The sequence below is a fragment of the Lepisma saccharinum genome, chromosome 25 (assembly GCF_977018435.1).
Source record: "Lepisma saccharinum chromosome 25, izLepSacc3.1, whole genome shotgun sequence".
Classification (NCBI taxonomy): domain Eukaryota; kingdom Metazoa; phylum Arthropoda; class Insecta; order Zygentoma; family Lepismatidae; genus Lepisma; species Lepisma saccharinum.
In genome coordinates, this window is record NC_139253.1 from 55,700,640 (window position 1) to 55,718,433 (window position 17,794).

General features: G+C 38.6%; 1 protein-coding gene across 3 annotated transcripts in view; it reads left to right on the forward strand.

The window, feature by feature from the left end:
• Positions 1-14,505, forward strand: part of LOC145978710 (V-type proton ATPase catalytic subunit A) — a 49,036-nt gene extending 34,531 nt beyond the window's left edge. For all 3 annotated transcript variants that reach the window (XM_083111514.1, XM_083111513.1, XM_083111515.1), the window contains exons 10-13: positions 6,611-6,859; positions 8,346-8,552; positions 9,437-9,626; positions 13,853-14,505. In XM_083111514.1, coding sequence (XP_082967640.1) covers positions 6,611-6,859; positions 8,346-8,552; positions 9,437-9,626; positions 13,853-13,945 — 739 coding nt within the window. In that variant the 3' untranslated portion in view covers positions 13,946-14,505. The remainder of the gene's footprint in view (positions 1-6,610; positions 6,860-8,345; positions 8,553-9,436; positions 9,627-13,852) is intronic.
• Positions 14,506-17,794: the final 3,289 nt, after the last annotated feature.

A 17,794-nucleotide genomic window follows, 5' to 3' on the forward strand; every position in this document is an offset into this window, starting at 1 on the left:
AGACAATCAATTAGCATAAAGGGGAAAAGCTATCGTCCCGTCTCATTTCCTCTGTGGTTTACGATTAAGCAGTTGCTCCTGGATACGTACATTCTACGAACATAGCATACTACAAGTAAAAAGAAAGGTCACCCATCTCCCCCCATCCCCAGCGAGCTCATTAATCTGCCACTGGTGCGCACGAAAAGCAGTGATCCCCCCCCCCCCCCTGCTTTCTTTCTGCAACTTGGCCAGGAATCAGCACACTTCTGATAAGACTTTTCTTCAACAAGTGCATTGGTGCCGCTCCAGCACATGTTCGACTTCCCTTCCCTCCCCCCCCCTCCCTCCCTCCCTCCCTCCCTCCCTCCCGTTATCAGCGGTCTGAGTTGTGTCTGAGGGCAGCTGCGGGAGCCAGTGTTTTTGTTTTGTCTCCTGGCTCCAGAGCAATGATTCATCCATCGTAAAGGGAAGAAAATGGCATTGTTTTGAATCTCGCCTCAGAAGGTTGTTTTGCTTTTGAAGACTACGAAACACCAGCTCCAGAAACAAACTGACCAGTTAAAAGGCAAGCTAATTTTTTTTCTTTTTTAGCCTTCTGAAAAACATCTTGAACACACAGAACAGTGCAGGAAGGAAATGCACATGATGCTAATAATAATATACTAGATACTTTTACTGGGAACCATTCAGGTGCTGAAAATAAATGGCAAAATATTAAACGTGGACGGAGAGAGAGGGAAAAAAAAAGAAAAAAAAACTGTTGGTGGAAGGGGTGTTTGCCTTCCGCAACACTGCTAAATCCAACAATAAATCATTGATTAATGGACGTAAATAACAATCGGTGACATGCCCAGAGGAGGGTTTGATGGGGTCGTCAAAAGCAGAAAAAGATTCAAAATGAGGGCTGACTATTAAAAACATATACAGGGTGTTTCTAAAGGTCGTTTACAACGCTTGGGAGGTGATTCCTCACACGAAAACAAGCAAAAAGTCTAAGTTCCATTTTTACGACTGAGGCTTCGTTTCCGAGATAGGAGCCTCGCAAAAGGTGACAAAGTAAACGTCGCACCTGACTGGGACGAATACTGTAACAGATAGAGAGGCGGTTCCAAGGGAATCATAAAGGAATCGTATGTGCTCAGTCCGGAAGTCACTATGAAAAGTTCACTGCACGCATGCGCAATGGAGTCCTCAAAGGAATTGGAGATTTCCAGCAAGAACAATACATGGAAAAGGTATGTAACGCAGCAAGAAGGACCGTGACAATGAGAAATGCGTTAAAGACAACACATCCCGACCTCAAACATCAAAACATGAGCACCGAACACAAAATCCGAAAAGTTGAGCACGGTTGCATACCCCAGTTACACGCGAGGAATGAACGAATCATGTCATGTGGCATACGAGAGACACATTACTCCACCAGGAGGAGGGAAAGAAAAACACAATATCAGATGATTGCGACAACGTGTATTTTTACACGCGACAACTACGTAATATCCCCCCCCCCCCACACACACACAACAAACAACAAATGCTACAATATCTTACGCACAGACAGTCCGTGTCACTGTACACCAACTGAAGATGTCACTTTCACCACACAAAGGGGGTGGGGAGCAATACCAAGAGTGTTCTCACTGGTATTTGCCGAGGGCAATAATCACAGACGGTTTTCAAAATGTCTGCCGTTTACTTCTACGCAGATATGACAGCGACGAATCAAGGATTGTCGAGTACGAGCAAACAAGCCAGGTGTATCTGCTACCGTCGCGGCAGCGACGTTGATGCGAGCAACGAGGTCCTCAGCTGATGTGACAGGTGTGTCGTATACGAGGGTTTTTATTTCTCCCCAGAAGAAAAAATCGAGAGGGTTGAGATCTGGCGACCTCGGTGGCCAAGGCACAGGCTCATCCCTACCAATGAACCTATTGCGAAACACGTCATGCAGGAAATGTCGTACATTACAATCGAAATGAGCTGGTGCACCATCGTGTTGGTACCACATTTCTTGCCGCAGTGCCAAAGGTACGGTCTCCAACAGTTCAGGCAGAACCTCACTAAGAAATGCATGATACGTGAGACCATTCAGGCGAACAGGGAGAATGTATGGTCCAATTAAATGATCATGTACTATCCCGCACCACACATTCACTGAAAACCTGTGCTGGTGATGGGCCACAAAAAGTGCATGTGGGTTGTCAAAGTCCCATACATGACTATTTCTACTATTGAAGACATCCATCCTGGTGAAAATGGCTTCATCTGTCCACAATACGTTTGCCCCGAAGTGAGGGTTTGTGTCCAGCTGATGCAACAACCATTGGCAAAACTCCATACGAGGGCGAAAGTCACGAGGTAACAGTTCTTGTACTTTCTGCAGTTTAAAAGGGTGCATTCCTTCCTCTGGCAACACTCGCCAAACATACACATGAGACGTGTTTCGTGCCCGAGCGAGCACTCGCGTACTGGTGCCAGGATGTTCTGCGACCGCTGTTAACACATCTTCTGCAAACTGATGTGTACGTACACTTCGGGGTCTTCCAACTTCTTGCCACGGTGGTAACACTGACCCTGTTTCACGCAGTCGACTGCCCACTACCTGAAAGAAGGTGTGAGACGGTAAACGTCTATGTGGAAAGCGTTCTCCATAAAGACGCCTTGCCTCACGGCTATTACCACGTGCCTCCCCATACATGAGATGCATGTCTGCTAGCTGCTGGGTCGTATATGCAGCCATCTGTGTAATAGGGAGCTGGAACTGCAAAGTATTGTTTTTGTTTAACACTGGCACACTGCACAAATTGGCCGTATCACCGTACGAACACCACAGACCAATTGTGAACCAACCCTTCGAGCTCCTCTCGCGGGAACAGCAGTCATGAAGGTCAAACGTAAACTACGAGAGCCAGACTTGCCTGTGCAGCGCTTCCAAAACTGGTCTCTTTTACGTCACAATGATCGCGTGCGAACACTTTTGGTATTGCTCCCACCCCCTTTGTGTGGTGAAAGTGACATCTTCAGTTGGTGTACAGTGACACACACTGTCTGTGCATAAGACATTGTAGCATTTGTTGTTTGTTGTGTGTGTGTGGGGGGGGGGGGGATATTACGTAGTTGTCGCGTGTAAAAATACACGGTCGCAATCATCTGATATTGTGTTTTTCTTTCCCTCCTCCTGGTGGAGTAATGTGTCTCTCGTATGCCACATGACATGATTCGCTCATTCCTCGCGTGTAACTGGGGTATGCAACCGTGCTCAACTTTTCGGATTTTGTGTTCGGTGCTCATGTTTTGATGTTTGAGGTTGGGATGTGTTGTCTTTAACGCATTTCTCATTGTCACGGTCCTTCTTGCTGCGTTACATACCTTTTCCATGTATTGTTCTTGCTGGAAATCCCCAATTCCTTTGAGGACTCCATTGCGCATGCGTGCAGTGAACTTTTCATAGTGACTTCCGGACTGAGCATATACGATTCCTTTATGATTCCCTTGGAACCGCCTCTCTATCTGTTACAGTATTCGTCCCAGTCAGGTGTGACGTTTACTTTGTCACCTTTTGCGAGGCTCCTATCTCGGAAACGAAGCCTCAGTCGTAAAAATGGAACTTAGACTTTTTGCTTGTTTTCGTGTGAGGAATCACCTCCCAAGCGTTGTAAACGACCTTTAGAAACACCCTGTATATGTAAGCTCCCTGGCCCCACATCACTGATAACAATCTCCCTATTGTGATGTCTAAAAATGCATAACTTTGACAAGGATTGTTTTCAGTTTGTTTTATGCTGTTGGCTGATCGGGACTGGACACACAAGGAGCTTAAAGTGGGATCTGAATCATTCTACAGGTCTCCACTGTAAACTGAATCCAGGACACTTTGATTACCATATATAAAAATGCTTGACATCCAACTATAAATGATCACCCCCTCCAATTACCAGAAACTTATAAAACTAGCAAGCATGTTTTACCAGTTTAGAGTAAATAAAGAACCCCACAATCAGAAGCATAAATAGAACCTAATAGGCGGTAGATAAAAGCAGTCATCCACCGCCCCCCTACCCTCGAAAGTGGGTCACATTAATCTGTCACTGATTTCCACAGCTTTTTTTCCCCTTAGAAATTCATAATCATACTTCTTTACTGTGGTTGAATTATTTTTGATTGTAGATTGTGAAGTCGTTTCTTTCTGACACACTAAACTCACCCCTCCCCTATGCTTTCCTGCTTTTTAAGTTTCCCGCATTTATTTTTTTATTATTTATAAGCCCCTGAAAAACATAAAATTAGGGTTCCACTGTACTATGTCTTTTCTATATATTATTTAAGCCATGGTTAAGTGTATGGAGTACTTTGCAAAACTAATAACAAAATTAAAGTAAATAATGCTTGTGGAACATACATGCATAAAAACAATTTTGCAAGTATATAGACTGATCAAAGTTTCTACATTTATCACAATATCCCAATTTGTAATTACATTATGTAAATACACAGACTAATACCAAGTGTGGCCATCCCTGATCTTCTAATTGGTTCAAACTTTCAACGCATGATACAAATGAGATTGTGACAATAGCTGGTGCTAAAAAATAAAGTAATGCAAATTCTGCCCAGAAGAGTGATCTTGTAGAGTTTGTAGAACTTTCCATTCAGGATTTGCAGATATTGAACAGTGTTTACAATATTTGTAAGTTATGCATCCTGCCAATGCCTTTCTCAGAAAAACACACCCATATTATAACACTGCAGTAAGCATGAAGCGCTCATTCCTCAGCAATTTAAATCATCTGAAAATGTCACATCTTCAGAGTCTGTACCATTCCATAAACCGTAACGTTTTGACAAATTCATGTCTATCTTTCTTACGTGCTTCAGTTTAGTCTGGAATTTTTACAAGAAACTTTTTAAGTTCCTTTAGTCGGGACATTACACTAATATGGCTTAGGATAACTCCTACCTTGTTTTGGAAGTCTTAATTGCTATTTGGTTCAAACTCATTCCTCTGTTCTTTAGTGACATGTCCTTTATCTTACAATCCACTTGAGATGTAGTATTTTTCTTTCTGCCACAGTGAAATCTCAGAAATTAATTTCCATGTTGTTCTTACTTTTCAGTCAACGGCTAACTGTGTAGATTTATGCACATGAAGTTGTCACCCAATTTAGGGCTTATATCTGAGAATGACCCATCTCTATGTACAGCAAGGAACAGTCCTGGCTTACGTGTGGGAAATGACACACTTCCTACCCATGTTTTTGTAGAAAACCTGATCTAAATGCACTACTAACTGCCAGAACACTCCCAAATAATAATAATAATGTAACCAAACTGTCAATAATAAACACAGTTTTCAAATTAGAACAAGTCACGAGCTCCACTAGTTAGAAGTGCATTTTGAACTCCCGCCAACAATAGAACTGCGTTAATTGATTACAAAGCCCTCTAGTGGAAATTCCAATCACTAAACAAACAAAAGAATAACACTCGACGAGACAGTAGTACCTGACAAATGCTTCATTCAATCAATTTCAAGTTGTGCAGAAAAAAAAATATAGAAGCGAATCCAAAACATTTCAACATTCGTAATAATAATGCAGTGATGCTATTTTTTCTTTACAGAGTGTATTATGGCAGCAACTGAAAAAAGAAAACAACTTTTTTTTCCTCTATTTTTAGTCTTTCAGAATGCAAGTGTGTAACTTATTCAAGGGTACAGGATAATGGAGTAGGGTGCTTTGAGACTGGACTATTACTAGAGGCACATATTTTTGGTAAATAAAAAGGCAAAATTTCGGTACAAAAACTGAGTCAATTTCGGGTTCAAAAGCGGTAAATAAAATAAAATATCGGTGTTATAGCGGTGAAAAAATGGATGAAAAGTGGTATATAAAAAGACATATTGGTTTTAAAATTGTGAAAATAATCCTAAATTTGATTTAAAAACTACACTTATTCCACAGAATTAACATTTCACTTCTAATAGCACATTTATGTAGTTATCAGAGTATTAAGTTTATTTCTGTATAAAGGAGTCCATTTTTGCTTCTCCAATATTAACAGCAGAATTAATCAATTTTCCGGGAATTGCATAACACTCAGGATAATTCAGACCTCGGAAGGTGTCACGGCGGTGAATAAATCCTGAATTTCGTGTTTAAGAGTTAATTTCGCTTTTTGCAGTTCATTTCGCATTATTTCGTGACAAAATATGGTCACAAAATGCACCTCACACCTTTCAAAAACATGAAAAATTAACACTACAATGTGTTTTTTCAAATTTCGTTTTTTCGTCAAAAACGAAATATGCATGCCCCTAACTATTACATATAATTAGTTCAATCTAAATTTATGTTCAGAATTGTAAACAAAATAGATTTTCCATTAATATTATTGTTTGAAGCAAATATTTATTTCTGAAATACACTTTTAAAAATAAACTTCATCTTGTTTTCTGGGTAGAATGTGATACATGCAGCTTTCATGTATGTATTAAGTTCTTTTTAATTACATTTATGCTGCTGTAAAATTGAATTATAATTGATCACGTTTTAGGTTTTTCAATGGAGGATGGAGGCTGCTACACACTGAAAATACTCATCACTAAACTTTGTATATGATGTACTTACAGTGGCTACCCTGCCTACTTGGGTGCGAGGCTGGCTTCCTTCTATGAACGTGCTGGACGTGTCAAGTGCCTGGGCAACCCTGAGCGAGAGGGGTCTGTGAGTATCGTGGGTGCTGTGTCCCCTCCAGGTGGTGACTTCTCTGACCCTGTAACATCTGCCACACTGGGTATTGTTCAAGTGTTTTGGGGTCTGGATAAGAAGCTGGCCCAGAGGAAACACTTCCCGTCTGTGAATTGGCTTATCTCATACAGGTAAGTTTCTGTTCAGTGTGTTGAAATAAATAGTATTGTACCCTGTATCTGCCACTTCATATTGTTTATATACCACAAAACTGGAAATGGAAAAGATGAAAACTGTTTCCTTACAATATCATCATTAGTTGATTTAACCTGACATGCGAGGTTGCACATGAGGGCAAGATGCATGTAAAACAAGCATGTGTTGTAGTTTTGTTTGATATAACATGGGGTCATTCCATGCCAAATCACTCAAAAAAATGGAATTTTTGACCTCATCATTTCCGAATTTCATGAAACTCTCAGTTAGTAGTATTTGAGGAGCAAAGAATATTTGCACAATAACAGCCAACAGCGATGCATACTTTTCATGTATACTTATCATGTAGCAGGGTTGCCAACTTAGTGAAAAATTTGACACATGGGGCCGAAGAAATCATAACTGTTGTTGCAGGTAAGCTAGAATCTTCATGTTGGGCTTATTTTAAAGCTGAAGGATTGTTCTTTTAATAAAAAATAAACTTCTTTACCTTCAATCAAATTTTTATTTCAAGGTCATATCACCTTTGACCTTGAAAATTTTCAAAACTGCGTTTTTGAAATTTTTGAAACAAATACATATGGTGCATTAAGGTGTTGTTATTGTGCAGATATTATTGTTTCCTCAAATACTACTAACTCTCACATTTTCGTGCAATTCGGCTGTGTGATTTGGCTTGGAATGGCCCCATGTTTAAAAATTTGCACAGGAGGTTACAGAAAAGAGAAATTTCACATAACCCATGTACATTCGTGCTATGTTAGCGGATACATGATGTTAATCCTCTTCTATAAATTAGTCCAATATGTCTCAAATATAGTGCTTCTTCAACCCCTTAAAAAAGGTATATAATGAATCATGCTGTATAGCATATGTAATTTACAAACCAACAGCAAAGTTGTGTTGTTTTCTTTTTCAGTGAAACATGAAACATATTAAAAAATAAGTGCTTTGTCCCTGTATGGGTCTTAAGTATAATGTAAAAATTGTGAAGTAAGATAAACATAATATGCAGCAATGGAAAAAGTTATATTCTAAAATGCAAAATGACAAAAATAGTAAGGAAAAAACTACTGGCCTTCGTAAATCTGTTCTAAAATAGCTGAGGAAATTCTGAATGCTGATCTTCTGCAGACAAGAGGAATCTAGGATTCAAATTTAACAACTACATAATGCCATTTATGTAAATTACAAGGAGAGCTTCTCATAATGTGTCATGACTGAACAAAAAAAAATGCATTCTCAGGATATGTACAACAAAATTCTTAGTGTGACAACTCTCCAAGTTTTTTTTTATTGAATGTGGTTAATATTTTTTTTGCTTAACCTTCCTTGTATCACTTTGTACCTGTTCAAACTAGTGGAGTTTTTCCCTCATTGAGAGAAAAAAATGATCTCGCATTAAAACTTAGTTAACCTTTATCAACATGTGTGTCATGTAATGTATATTTCCTTTGACAGTAAATACATGAGAGCATTGGATGACTTTTATGAGAAGAACTATGCTGATTTTGTTCCCCTGAGAACGAAAGTGAAGGAGATCCTTCAGGAGGAAGAAGACTTGTCTGAAATTGTGCAGCTGGTTGGTAAAGCATCTTTGGCAGAAACAGACAAGATCACACTGGAAGTTGCCAGGTTGCTAAAGGACGATTTCCTCCAACAAAATGGGTAAATATACAGTGTCTGTTGCTTATTTAATTTCCTCTAAAACCAGCCATGTTTATGAAGCGTCTATTGCAGTAGGAACCAGTCATATTGAATTAACATTCCTTGAATTGAGAACTGCAAATGTAAGTATAGAGGAGGTATCAGGACACTACCTATCTACCTAATTGGCTCAGCACATTGAGTACTGAGTAGTGACCTGGGCATGGGCAGCCAGTGTCAGTCAAAAGTTTGTGTCTTATGAAAGTGCAGATTTTTGCCTAATTTTTTACTTTTTAGCAAAGCATAGGCTGTGATGACTTAAATTTCTTTTGTATTGTTTTGAACCTGATAACATATTTTGTAATGCCTATAATTTAGGGATGGACTAATATTAAATATTTGCTGATAATGAAAAAGTACTGACATAAAATTTACAGACAACCAATATTTGATAGATTGATACAAACTTGCAAATGTTTCTTGAGGAACATCAATTGTTCATTAACCTCTTTAATTTATATAAAAGCTCACTGCAGTGGTTTTGCTTTGAAACTGACATTTCTTTACAAAATTAAGGCATGTGAATAGTATATCTAAGCATAAAAATAACAGAATTGGCATGAAACTACAGGCTGCATATAAATTTGTTGGTGATGACAAACACCAATAGATAGATAGGGCTTGCTGTTATTAAAACCACTTAGTGCTGGATATCTTCCCTGTATATTATTCAGGCCCCAAAGTGATTTTGGGTAAATATCAGTTGCTTGTTTCTAATCATTTCGGGAAATATAAATTTTATCTTGTGCAATGTCCCAGAATTTAATTGTGTTTTGAACCTTCTTATGATCCAGATCTACGTAGAAAATGTGATATTAATGCGGTATTTTTAAATTTTTTTTTAGTTACACTGCCTATGACCGTTTCTGTCCATTCTACAAGACTACTGGGATGTTGAGGAACATAATTGCCTTCTATGATATGGCTCGTCATGCAGTTGAATCAACAGCTCAGACTGAAAATAAGATAACTTGGACACTTATAAGAGAAAGCATGGGAAATATCTTGTATCAACTCTCATCAATGAAATTCAAGGTAAATTCATTCTGGTGAAACTTGTTTCATTTAAATTAATTTTAAGCTTTCTATTAAATTGAGATAGGGCTCCAGTATAGACAAATGTTTAGTGCTCTCACCTTTGGAGCAAGCGGTTCATTTCCCCAGTAGGAGCCCCTAAATTTCAGCACTGACTGAGCATCATGAGGATAATTGGGATCCCTCTGGCAGGCCCTAGCCCTTAGTGCTGTTGTGTCATGGAGTTTAGTTTTAATTAAATTGCGATGTAAGAAACATTATTATTGAATTTAAATCAGTAATGGAAATATTTTGATTGGAAAGTTCGGAAAATTTACAATTTTTGGGTGTCTGCATGTATGTTTGCAATAAAAGGTAACTTTAGTGCAATTTGCGTAAAATGCACTATCTGTTACGTAAACTTGTACAAGTTATCCTGCCAAAATTATTATATTTTCTACTATTTGATGAATCATTTGTGAAAAAGTGATTTTCTAATGCCACATGTCTCCCCAGTGGCACAGTGGTTCGGTCATCGCCTTGTAATCAAAAGGGTCCTTGGTTCGATGCCTGGCAGAGGCACATTGATTTGGATCACACTTTAAACTGTAGGTCCAGTCCCAATTAGCCTTCTGTGCATAAAATGGATTTAAAACAAGAAATCAAGAAATATATTGTCATGTGTTATAAAAATAAAGGAAAAAATAATTCAACAGAGTGTATAGTTGTAAAACTGCTGTTCATCTCGTGTGTTAATATGTGTTTTCCTGGCTTGAACATTGTAGACAAATATTCTGATGGTACTTTTAGAGACCAATTATCTTGCAAGGTGATGTAATTACAGATATAGTTATGGTTATGTTATTTAGGTCTAGGAATTAATTCGTGCGGTTGTTACGCACACATTGAAGCTGTAGTTGAAACACAAAATACATAAATACCTTAAGAAAAATATTGTCCATCGCGAGCCACCACTTTCGCCCATCTGTCAGGCAAGTTACGGATTCCGTGGCGAAAGAAGTCCTCATCCTTTGAAGCGATCCAGTCAGAGACCCATTTTTCGATATCTTCTGAAGAAGTGAACCGCTGTCCAATCAAATTGTTATTCATACAATCGAACAAGTAGTAGTCCGAAGGAGGAACATCTGGTGAATACGGCGGGTGGGGTAAAACTTCCCATCCGACATTTTCTAAATAGGTTTTGACCGGTTTTGCGACATGTGGGCGAGCGTTATCATGTTGAAAAATAAGTTTATCATGTCTGTTCTCCCATTCTGGTCGTTTCCTGGCCTGAGCTTGCTTCAAACGCATTAATTGTAGTCAATAACGTTCTCCATTAATAGTTTCACCCGGTTCCAGCAGCTCATTGTACACCACACCTTTCATATCCCACCATATGCACAGCATAACCTTTGCACAGTGAATATCTCGTTTCGGTTGTGATGGACCTGGTTCACCTGGCTTCACCCAGGCCTTTTTTCGTTTCGGGTTCTCGTAATGGATCCACTTCTCATCGCCAGTAACAATGCGATGCAAAAACCCCTTTCTTTTCTGTCTTTGAAGCAGCAATTCGCAAATGGTTTTTCGTCTTTCAATGTCTGTCTTTCAATTCATGTGGAACCCAATGTGACATCTTTTGAATCATTCCCATGGCTTTGAGGCGTTTGGAAACTGTTGTTTGATCAACGCCTAATGCTTCTGCAAGTTCTTCCTGCGTTTGACACGAATCCTGATCGAGCAATGCTCTCAATTCTTCGTCTTCAAATTTTTTTGGCTGTCCAGGTCGCTCTTGGTCTTCCAGGCCGAAATCACCACTTCTAAACCGTGCAAACCACTTCTGACATGTTCGCTCAGCTAGCGCATGGTCACCATACACTTCCACCAAAATACGATGACTTTCGGTAGCACTTTTCTTGCATGTTAAAGTAATGAAGCAGAACACCCCGCAAAAACACTTTATCTGGCACGAACTGCGCCATGTTCAGTTGACTACAAAATGCTGTTGTTGACGCGTCAATCAACTGCCCTATACTACGAACGGTGCATGCTGACAGGAGTTTTCAACGCATGTGTGGATACACGGAACTGTGGAACGATACGCTCGTTACTCCTACTTTTCCCAAAGGTCAGTATTTTGTTCATTTTTGTATGTCAAATGTTAGTTTCTGAGGCACTGTTTGGATGTACAAGATCATCTGAAGACTTTCGTGGATAGAGTGATTGTTGAATAAAAAGCATTGCCCCACTCAGTAACATGCTCATTTTTTTGTTATGTGGGAGAGATATGACAGCAGTGGCTTCATTTGTGTAGTCAGTGTTTTGTGATCGGGTGGGACTACATGACAGATAATGTGGCACTCTGAATGAAAGAAAGTGGAAAATCTGTACATGAATTCATAATGTGCATATGCAGACATTATGCATTTTGGACTTTGGCATTTGCAAATACAGTGGAACATTAAGTTTTTCAGAAGACCAAGCTGATAAAACTTAACATGCAGGGAAAAATGTATTGGGTTGAGGAATAATTCATGAGCGTTTTTTTTCAAATGTCAAAATTCACGCAGAAATAAAACTAATTGGCAAAATGTTTTATGTTAGTTGAAAAAGAATTGTTTGCTCTACAAGATAGTGTGTTATGATTTTTGAATGTTATTGATTTTTGTGTATTTTCAGATCATCAAAATGGAATGTCAAGTGGACAAAACGTAGCATTTTAGACACCATTTGCTTTACACAACATGGTCTTTAGAGGATGAAGGTCTTGTTTTGCTTGCGGCGTCGCTAGTTTGTCAGGTCTGAGCCATTCTTTTCGCTGCTTCATATCGACGTAAACTCACCATTTTTCATCGCCAGTGATAATGCGGTAAAGAAAATGCTGTTTGTGACCATGTGTTGTGTGATGTCAAGCGAGCAAACTGGCGGTGATTGTAGAGCGTTGATTTTTGTTGTTTTTGCTCAAAAGTGTATGGCACCCAAGCGCAGAGTTTCTGAACCTTGACCGTTGTGTGAAGGTGGTTCACCACAGTTTTTTTATCACAATCCATGTGCTCCGCCAATTCTCTGGTTGTTTGACGTGGATTTTCATGCAGAAGGTGATTCAAAACATCTTCATTGAACTCAATTGGTCGACCGGTGTGTGATCCATCCTTAAGGACAAAATTCCCATTTTTGAAGCATGAAGACCAACGGCAGGCAGTACTTTGAGACATTGCTCCTTCTCCATACACAACACAAATCTCACGAGCAGCTTCGGTGGCCTTAAAACCTCGATTAAATGCAACAAGCAAATGGTGTCGAAAATGCTCCATTTTGTCCACTTGGCATTCCATTTTGATGATCTGAAAATACACAAAAATCGATAACATTAAAAAGTCAAACAATTCTCTTTCAACTAACATAAAACATTTTGCCAATGTGTTTTATTTCTGCGTGCATTTTGACATTTGAAAAAAAAAAAAAAAACGCTCATGAATTATTCCTCAACCCAATAAAATCGAGGAAAATTTGATAACATTTTCAGTGTTGGAACCATCAAGATTGAATGTATAATATGGGATAATGCAAAATCAGGATTCCACTCTTTTATGAAATTATGCAAAATGGATGGTACGTATCTGGTCATGCATGTAGCATATAATGGAATAAAATGACGATACTGATACCAAATTTATTTTACATTTCTTATTTAAAATTTGTCATAAAATGTATCTTGCACTTCATGTTGCCACCATAATCACCATGAAATTAATGCAAACACTAGTATGTGAATGCATGGTTAGCAACATAATATTTTCTTGCTGTAATAATCAATTTTATAAAAATGTAGCCTTCACTTTGTTAAAGTAATTGTTGAAATTATAAACATTATTGCCTGTTAGAACCTTAACTCTCATTCACTTACTATTCATTTTTCCGCGTAAGTTTTTTTCAGCAATCGATTTCGCCACTCGACTGGTGGCTTCGTCAGGGCAAAATCGATCGTTGAAAAAAACTTACGCAGAAAATTTAATAGTTTGTGTATCAAGAGTTAATTACCTATCTCCGCGTAACAGCCATACTGATATCTTTAGATACAATGTTAGAACCTTTTTTAGCCTAATTAAAATGTTGTGAACAAAGCTGAAATGTTAGAAATATTTTTCATTGATTTGATTTGTAGACTTTTTTTGTGGAGAGTTGGACAAGCAGTGCACACCACCAAGATTATTGCTTGAATAGCTAATGATTTTTGTTTCCCTTAATAGGATCCACTCAAGGATGGTGAAGCTAAGATCAAGGCTGATTTTGATCAGCTAAACGAAGAAATCCAACAAGCATTCCGCAACCTGGAGGATTAAGAAAACTGCAAATGGCATGTGGAAGTACTGGCTAAAGTTAGGTCCTTGTAGTTTGTGCATAGAAGTTACTTAGAGTGTATAGTTACTGTCATATCCCAGTGTCATAATTGTTTAGCAGCAAGTACATAAAATATCAGTAATTACATTCCATTGAGATTTTTTCATTGTTATGTGAAGTAAATGATATGGGAATCAGCACAAATTTAATTTTCCTGTGTAATGGGTCCAGTACAAAATAGTGTGAAAAGATTAATCACAGTATTATTTTTTAGTGTACAAAGTGAGTTTGAAACAGTCATAATGTTGGCTGCATGTAGTTACTTGTAAGATAGTCATGGAAATTATGTAATTGGGATTTGTGTATAGTTGTAATTGTTGAGTTGAGCTTGTAAGAATCAATTTGTAAGATATTGTACATGTATGGGAAGTCTCGATGAAGCCTGGTGTGAAACAATACCAAACAAATAACTTGTTAAATGTAACATTCCTAATCAGGATGCAGTTGTTGTCTGTGTTGTTTTTATGTTGGGAACTTGAAAATATCATACACCTTAAAATAACTACAGAAAAGTTTAATTTCAAATCCTTATTGAATTGTTTCTCTAGTATTTCTCTGCCATGTTACACTGGAAAAATAAAACTCCTCCCTCTTCGACAATTCAGGACGATCCTTATTAATTTGTTAGTACTAAGTCCAAAAATAACTAAATTGCTATGTCATTGAACACTTTTAATGACAGGGTGTCCACTAGTCTTGAAATCTTGTAAAAGTCAGGGGATTTTCTTTGTGGAAAAGTCAGGGAAATTTACTGTTTTTCTGGAAAAATCAACATTTTTTGTAGTGGTGCACTGAAAGTAGGTTTTTGAACAATGAAAAGAAGAAATTTAATAATCCATTGCAGAGAAACTATACAGGGTGGTCCATAAGTACGGAAACGCCCATTTAAAACATTTACGGACGGGGTCATTCCATGTCAGTTCAACCAGACCATGGTACTCATGATCTCAGATTTTGATCAAACTTGGCACATTTAATCGTTCCATGGAGGTGAGAAACCACGTAAATTTCTTTGTCTCAAACTTGACTGGTTTCATTTTTATAGCCCCTCAAACTTTGAGTGATCACTTATTTCTTCCATTCCCAGAGCCTCCAAGTGGGAGCTGCACTGTCTTGGAAAAATAATTTTATCTCCCTTAGAAATTATTCATTCTCTCTGAAACTTCACAACAATGTTAAGGATACCAGAAAGAAATATGTCAACATATCACATTTATATTTTAGTACACTAATAAATTAATGAAATATTATAATCTGATTTTTTTGGACCGAAAACATTGTTTACTAAAATTTGAATTATTGTTGAAAGGGAAAGGTGCAACACAAACAAAAGTATTTTGAAAATGAGCTTAGATATATTATCTAACTTACCCATAAATAAAATTGATGGCTTTTTCGTTCCTTCTGAAAATGTGACAACTTATTTCTGAAAATTTTTAAAAATGTCTACCAGATTTAAATTTTTTCAAATTTACTCAAAATCTAAGAATCTAACTTCAAAATATCATTGAAGCAAATTTTAGAGCATAAAATTTTAAATAATGGTTACATAGATGCGTGGAAAGCAGGGTAGGGGGGCCATGTCCCCTTCCCTGGAAAATGAATGTCAATCTAAAAATATAAATTTCACGGACACAATTTTCTTTCAGTCACAGTCGTTTGTTAATTATTAAAAGGATATTGCAGGAATGTGGTAACTTCATATTGATGGCATGTTTCTTTCAGGAGGCGACACTATTATGGGGGAGAATACAGTCAACTCTCGATTCTACGACCCCGCATATAACGACCCTTTTCCCGGGAACCGTGAAAAATTTAGAAAAAAGTTGAAAAATTTGGAAAAAAAGTTGTAAATTGAAGGAAATCGGCCGAAAAATGCATTGTTTTGTTTCCACTCATTCCCTTCACGAGTGCTCCACCGCTCACAATTGGGTCTGAACTAAAAATAGACACCACCACATCATGCTTGAGTGATAACTAATGGCACTTGACCTCTAGCCTCCCCTCCCTCAAGTGCACCAATGTTACCCTGCACCCGGCAGCCGCTACCCAACGTGCCAGGCTTGTTTTGCCACGCTTTCTCTTGGATACGCGAGAAGAGAAGATCGAATGTGCTTGGATGTTATTTTAAATCGACCTTGACTTGTCCGGCGCCCACCCAGCGTCGAATAACATGGGTACCTGGGGAAACCTGGGGGGGTAAAGGCGGTCAGGGGCGTGGTGCTGATCACATCACCCCCACTCACGACCGGATCAAGAAAGTGTGGGGCGTTACCCCCACACCCCCTATACACCTTCATGGTGTGGTGCTAAGCACAGGGGAACACTTTACTTTTACTTTTACTTTTTTGACTTGTCCTAAGAGCTGCTGACATCTCGCAGGTGAGGAGGAGGGGGAGCAGCCCGAAATGACTGCTGGACTTGCAGTCTTTGCCAATGTGATGGCAGGTCAAGCTCTTTCATCGATAAATACACCACCTTGAGAGATAAGATCACAGGAATGTTCCAAAATACAGATGGGTGGCGCCTGGAAGTCTGGCCCATCTGTCCAGCTCCGACCTAGATTTCAGTAGGTTCCCGTGAGTGAGTAACTCTCGGCCTTGTAGCAGACAACTTCCAGTAACCCCTTTCATTCAAAACGTGTTCTTTGTTCCCTGCAACAGTTCATAAAAAAGCGAAACTGTTAGAGATAATCAAAGCCACATAGGCGAACTAAAGATCGTCAACCCGCTTAATGCATTGTCATCCAGGTTTCCACAAAAGTTTACTTCGATCTTACGTGCATCATAACTCCCGTTTTCCACTTCATATGTTTTCCTAATTGTGTCGTAATATCTGCCAAAAAAGTGTTCCGTTGGCTGACTGACTTCTCCCTTTTTTCCTGTCAGCAAAGGGGGTAGGGGGGTTGTTTTCTTGCTCCTGTGTGCACACGGGCTGATTACAGGTGAGGGTGCCACCCCTCTTCCTTTCCTTTGACGTCTAAAATGGGGCAACCAGTTCTGGATATATTCTTGAAAACTAACAAAAACAGTATAAAAAAAATTAAAAAATTAACCCCCCCCCCCTTTTTCCCAGCGTATTCTCTGCCACTGGTGTGCACGGCAATGTTGATAATTGCAGAATTCAGGTCTTTTTTTATGCTGTTGTCTGCATAGGAAATATTACCCATATTATTGTCTGTTGCATGGTAAAACGTAAAGCAAATGTCATTTCTTTCTTCTTTACACTGCTGTTAAAAGTTCAGTCTTCGACAGTTGCGTTATCTTTAAAATGCTGGGATTTTTCTCTTCCGCCACCTGTTGCTTGAACTTCCAGCTGGTCTCCTTGTTTTTACGATGCAGCTGGCGCCAGTGTTTTGTCTAGCGTCTGCAAAGCTCTTGCTTGCCGATAACAGCAATGACTCATCCAGCGCGAAGGAAAAAGTTATTGTTTTGAATCTGCAAAGCTGTTTTCATTTGACGATAACGAAATTCCGGAAAGGAAAACAATAGTTAAAATAACTTCATGTTCTGTGCCTTCTGATAAGCAAAACTAAATTTAATTCATCAGAACCATTCATGTGAAGAACAAAAAAAGTGCTCAATGTAGGAATGGTCACTGAGATCGATTAAAAAGACATTATTCAAGGGCAAAACTTTTGAGGAATGGGTGTTTGACATCGAGAATACTCCTAAATCCAACATTAAATCATCGATTAACGTGAGAGTAAATAATGATCTACCATTTTGATATGTAAAAATGCACAGATTCATAAAGCTTGTTTTCAGTTCATTTTATGCTGATGGGCTAAT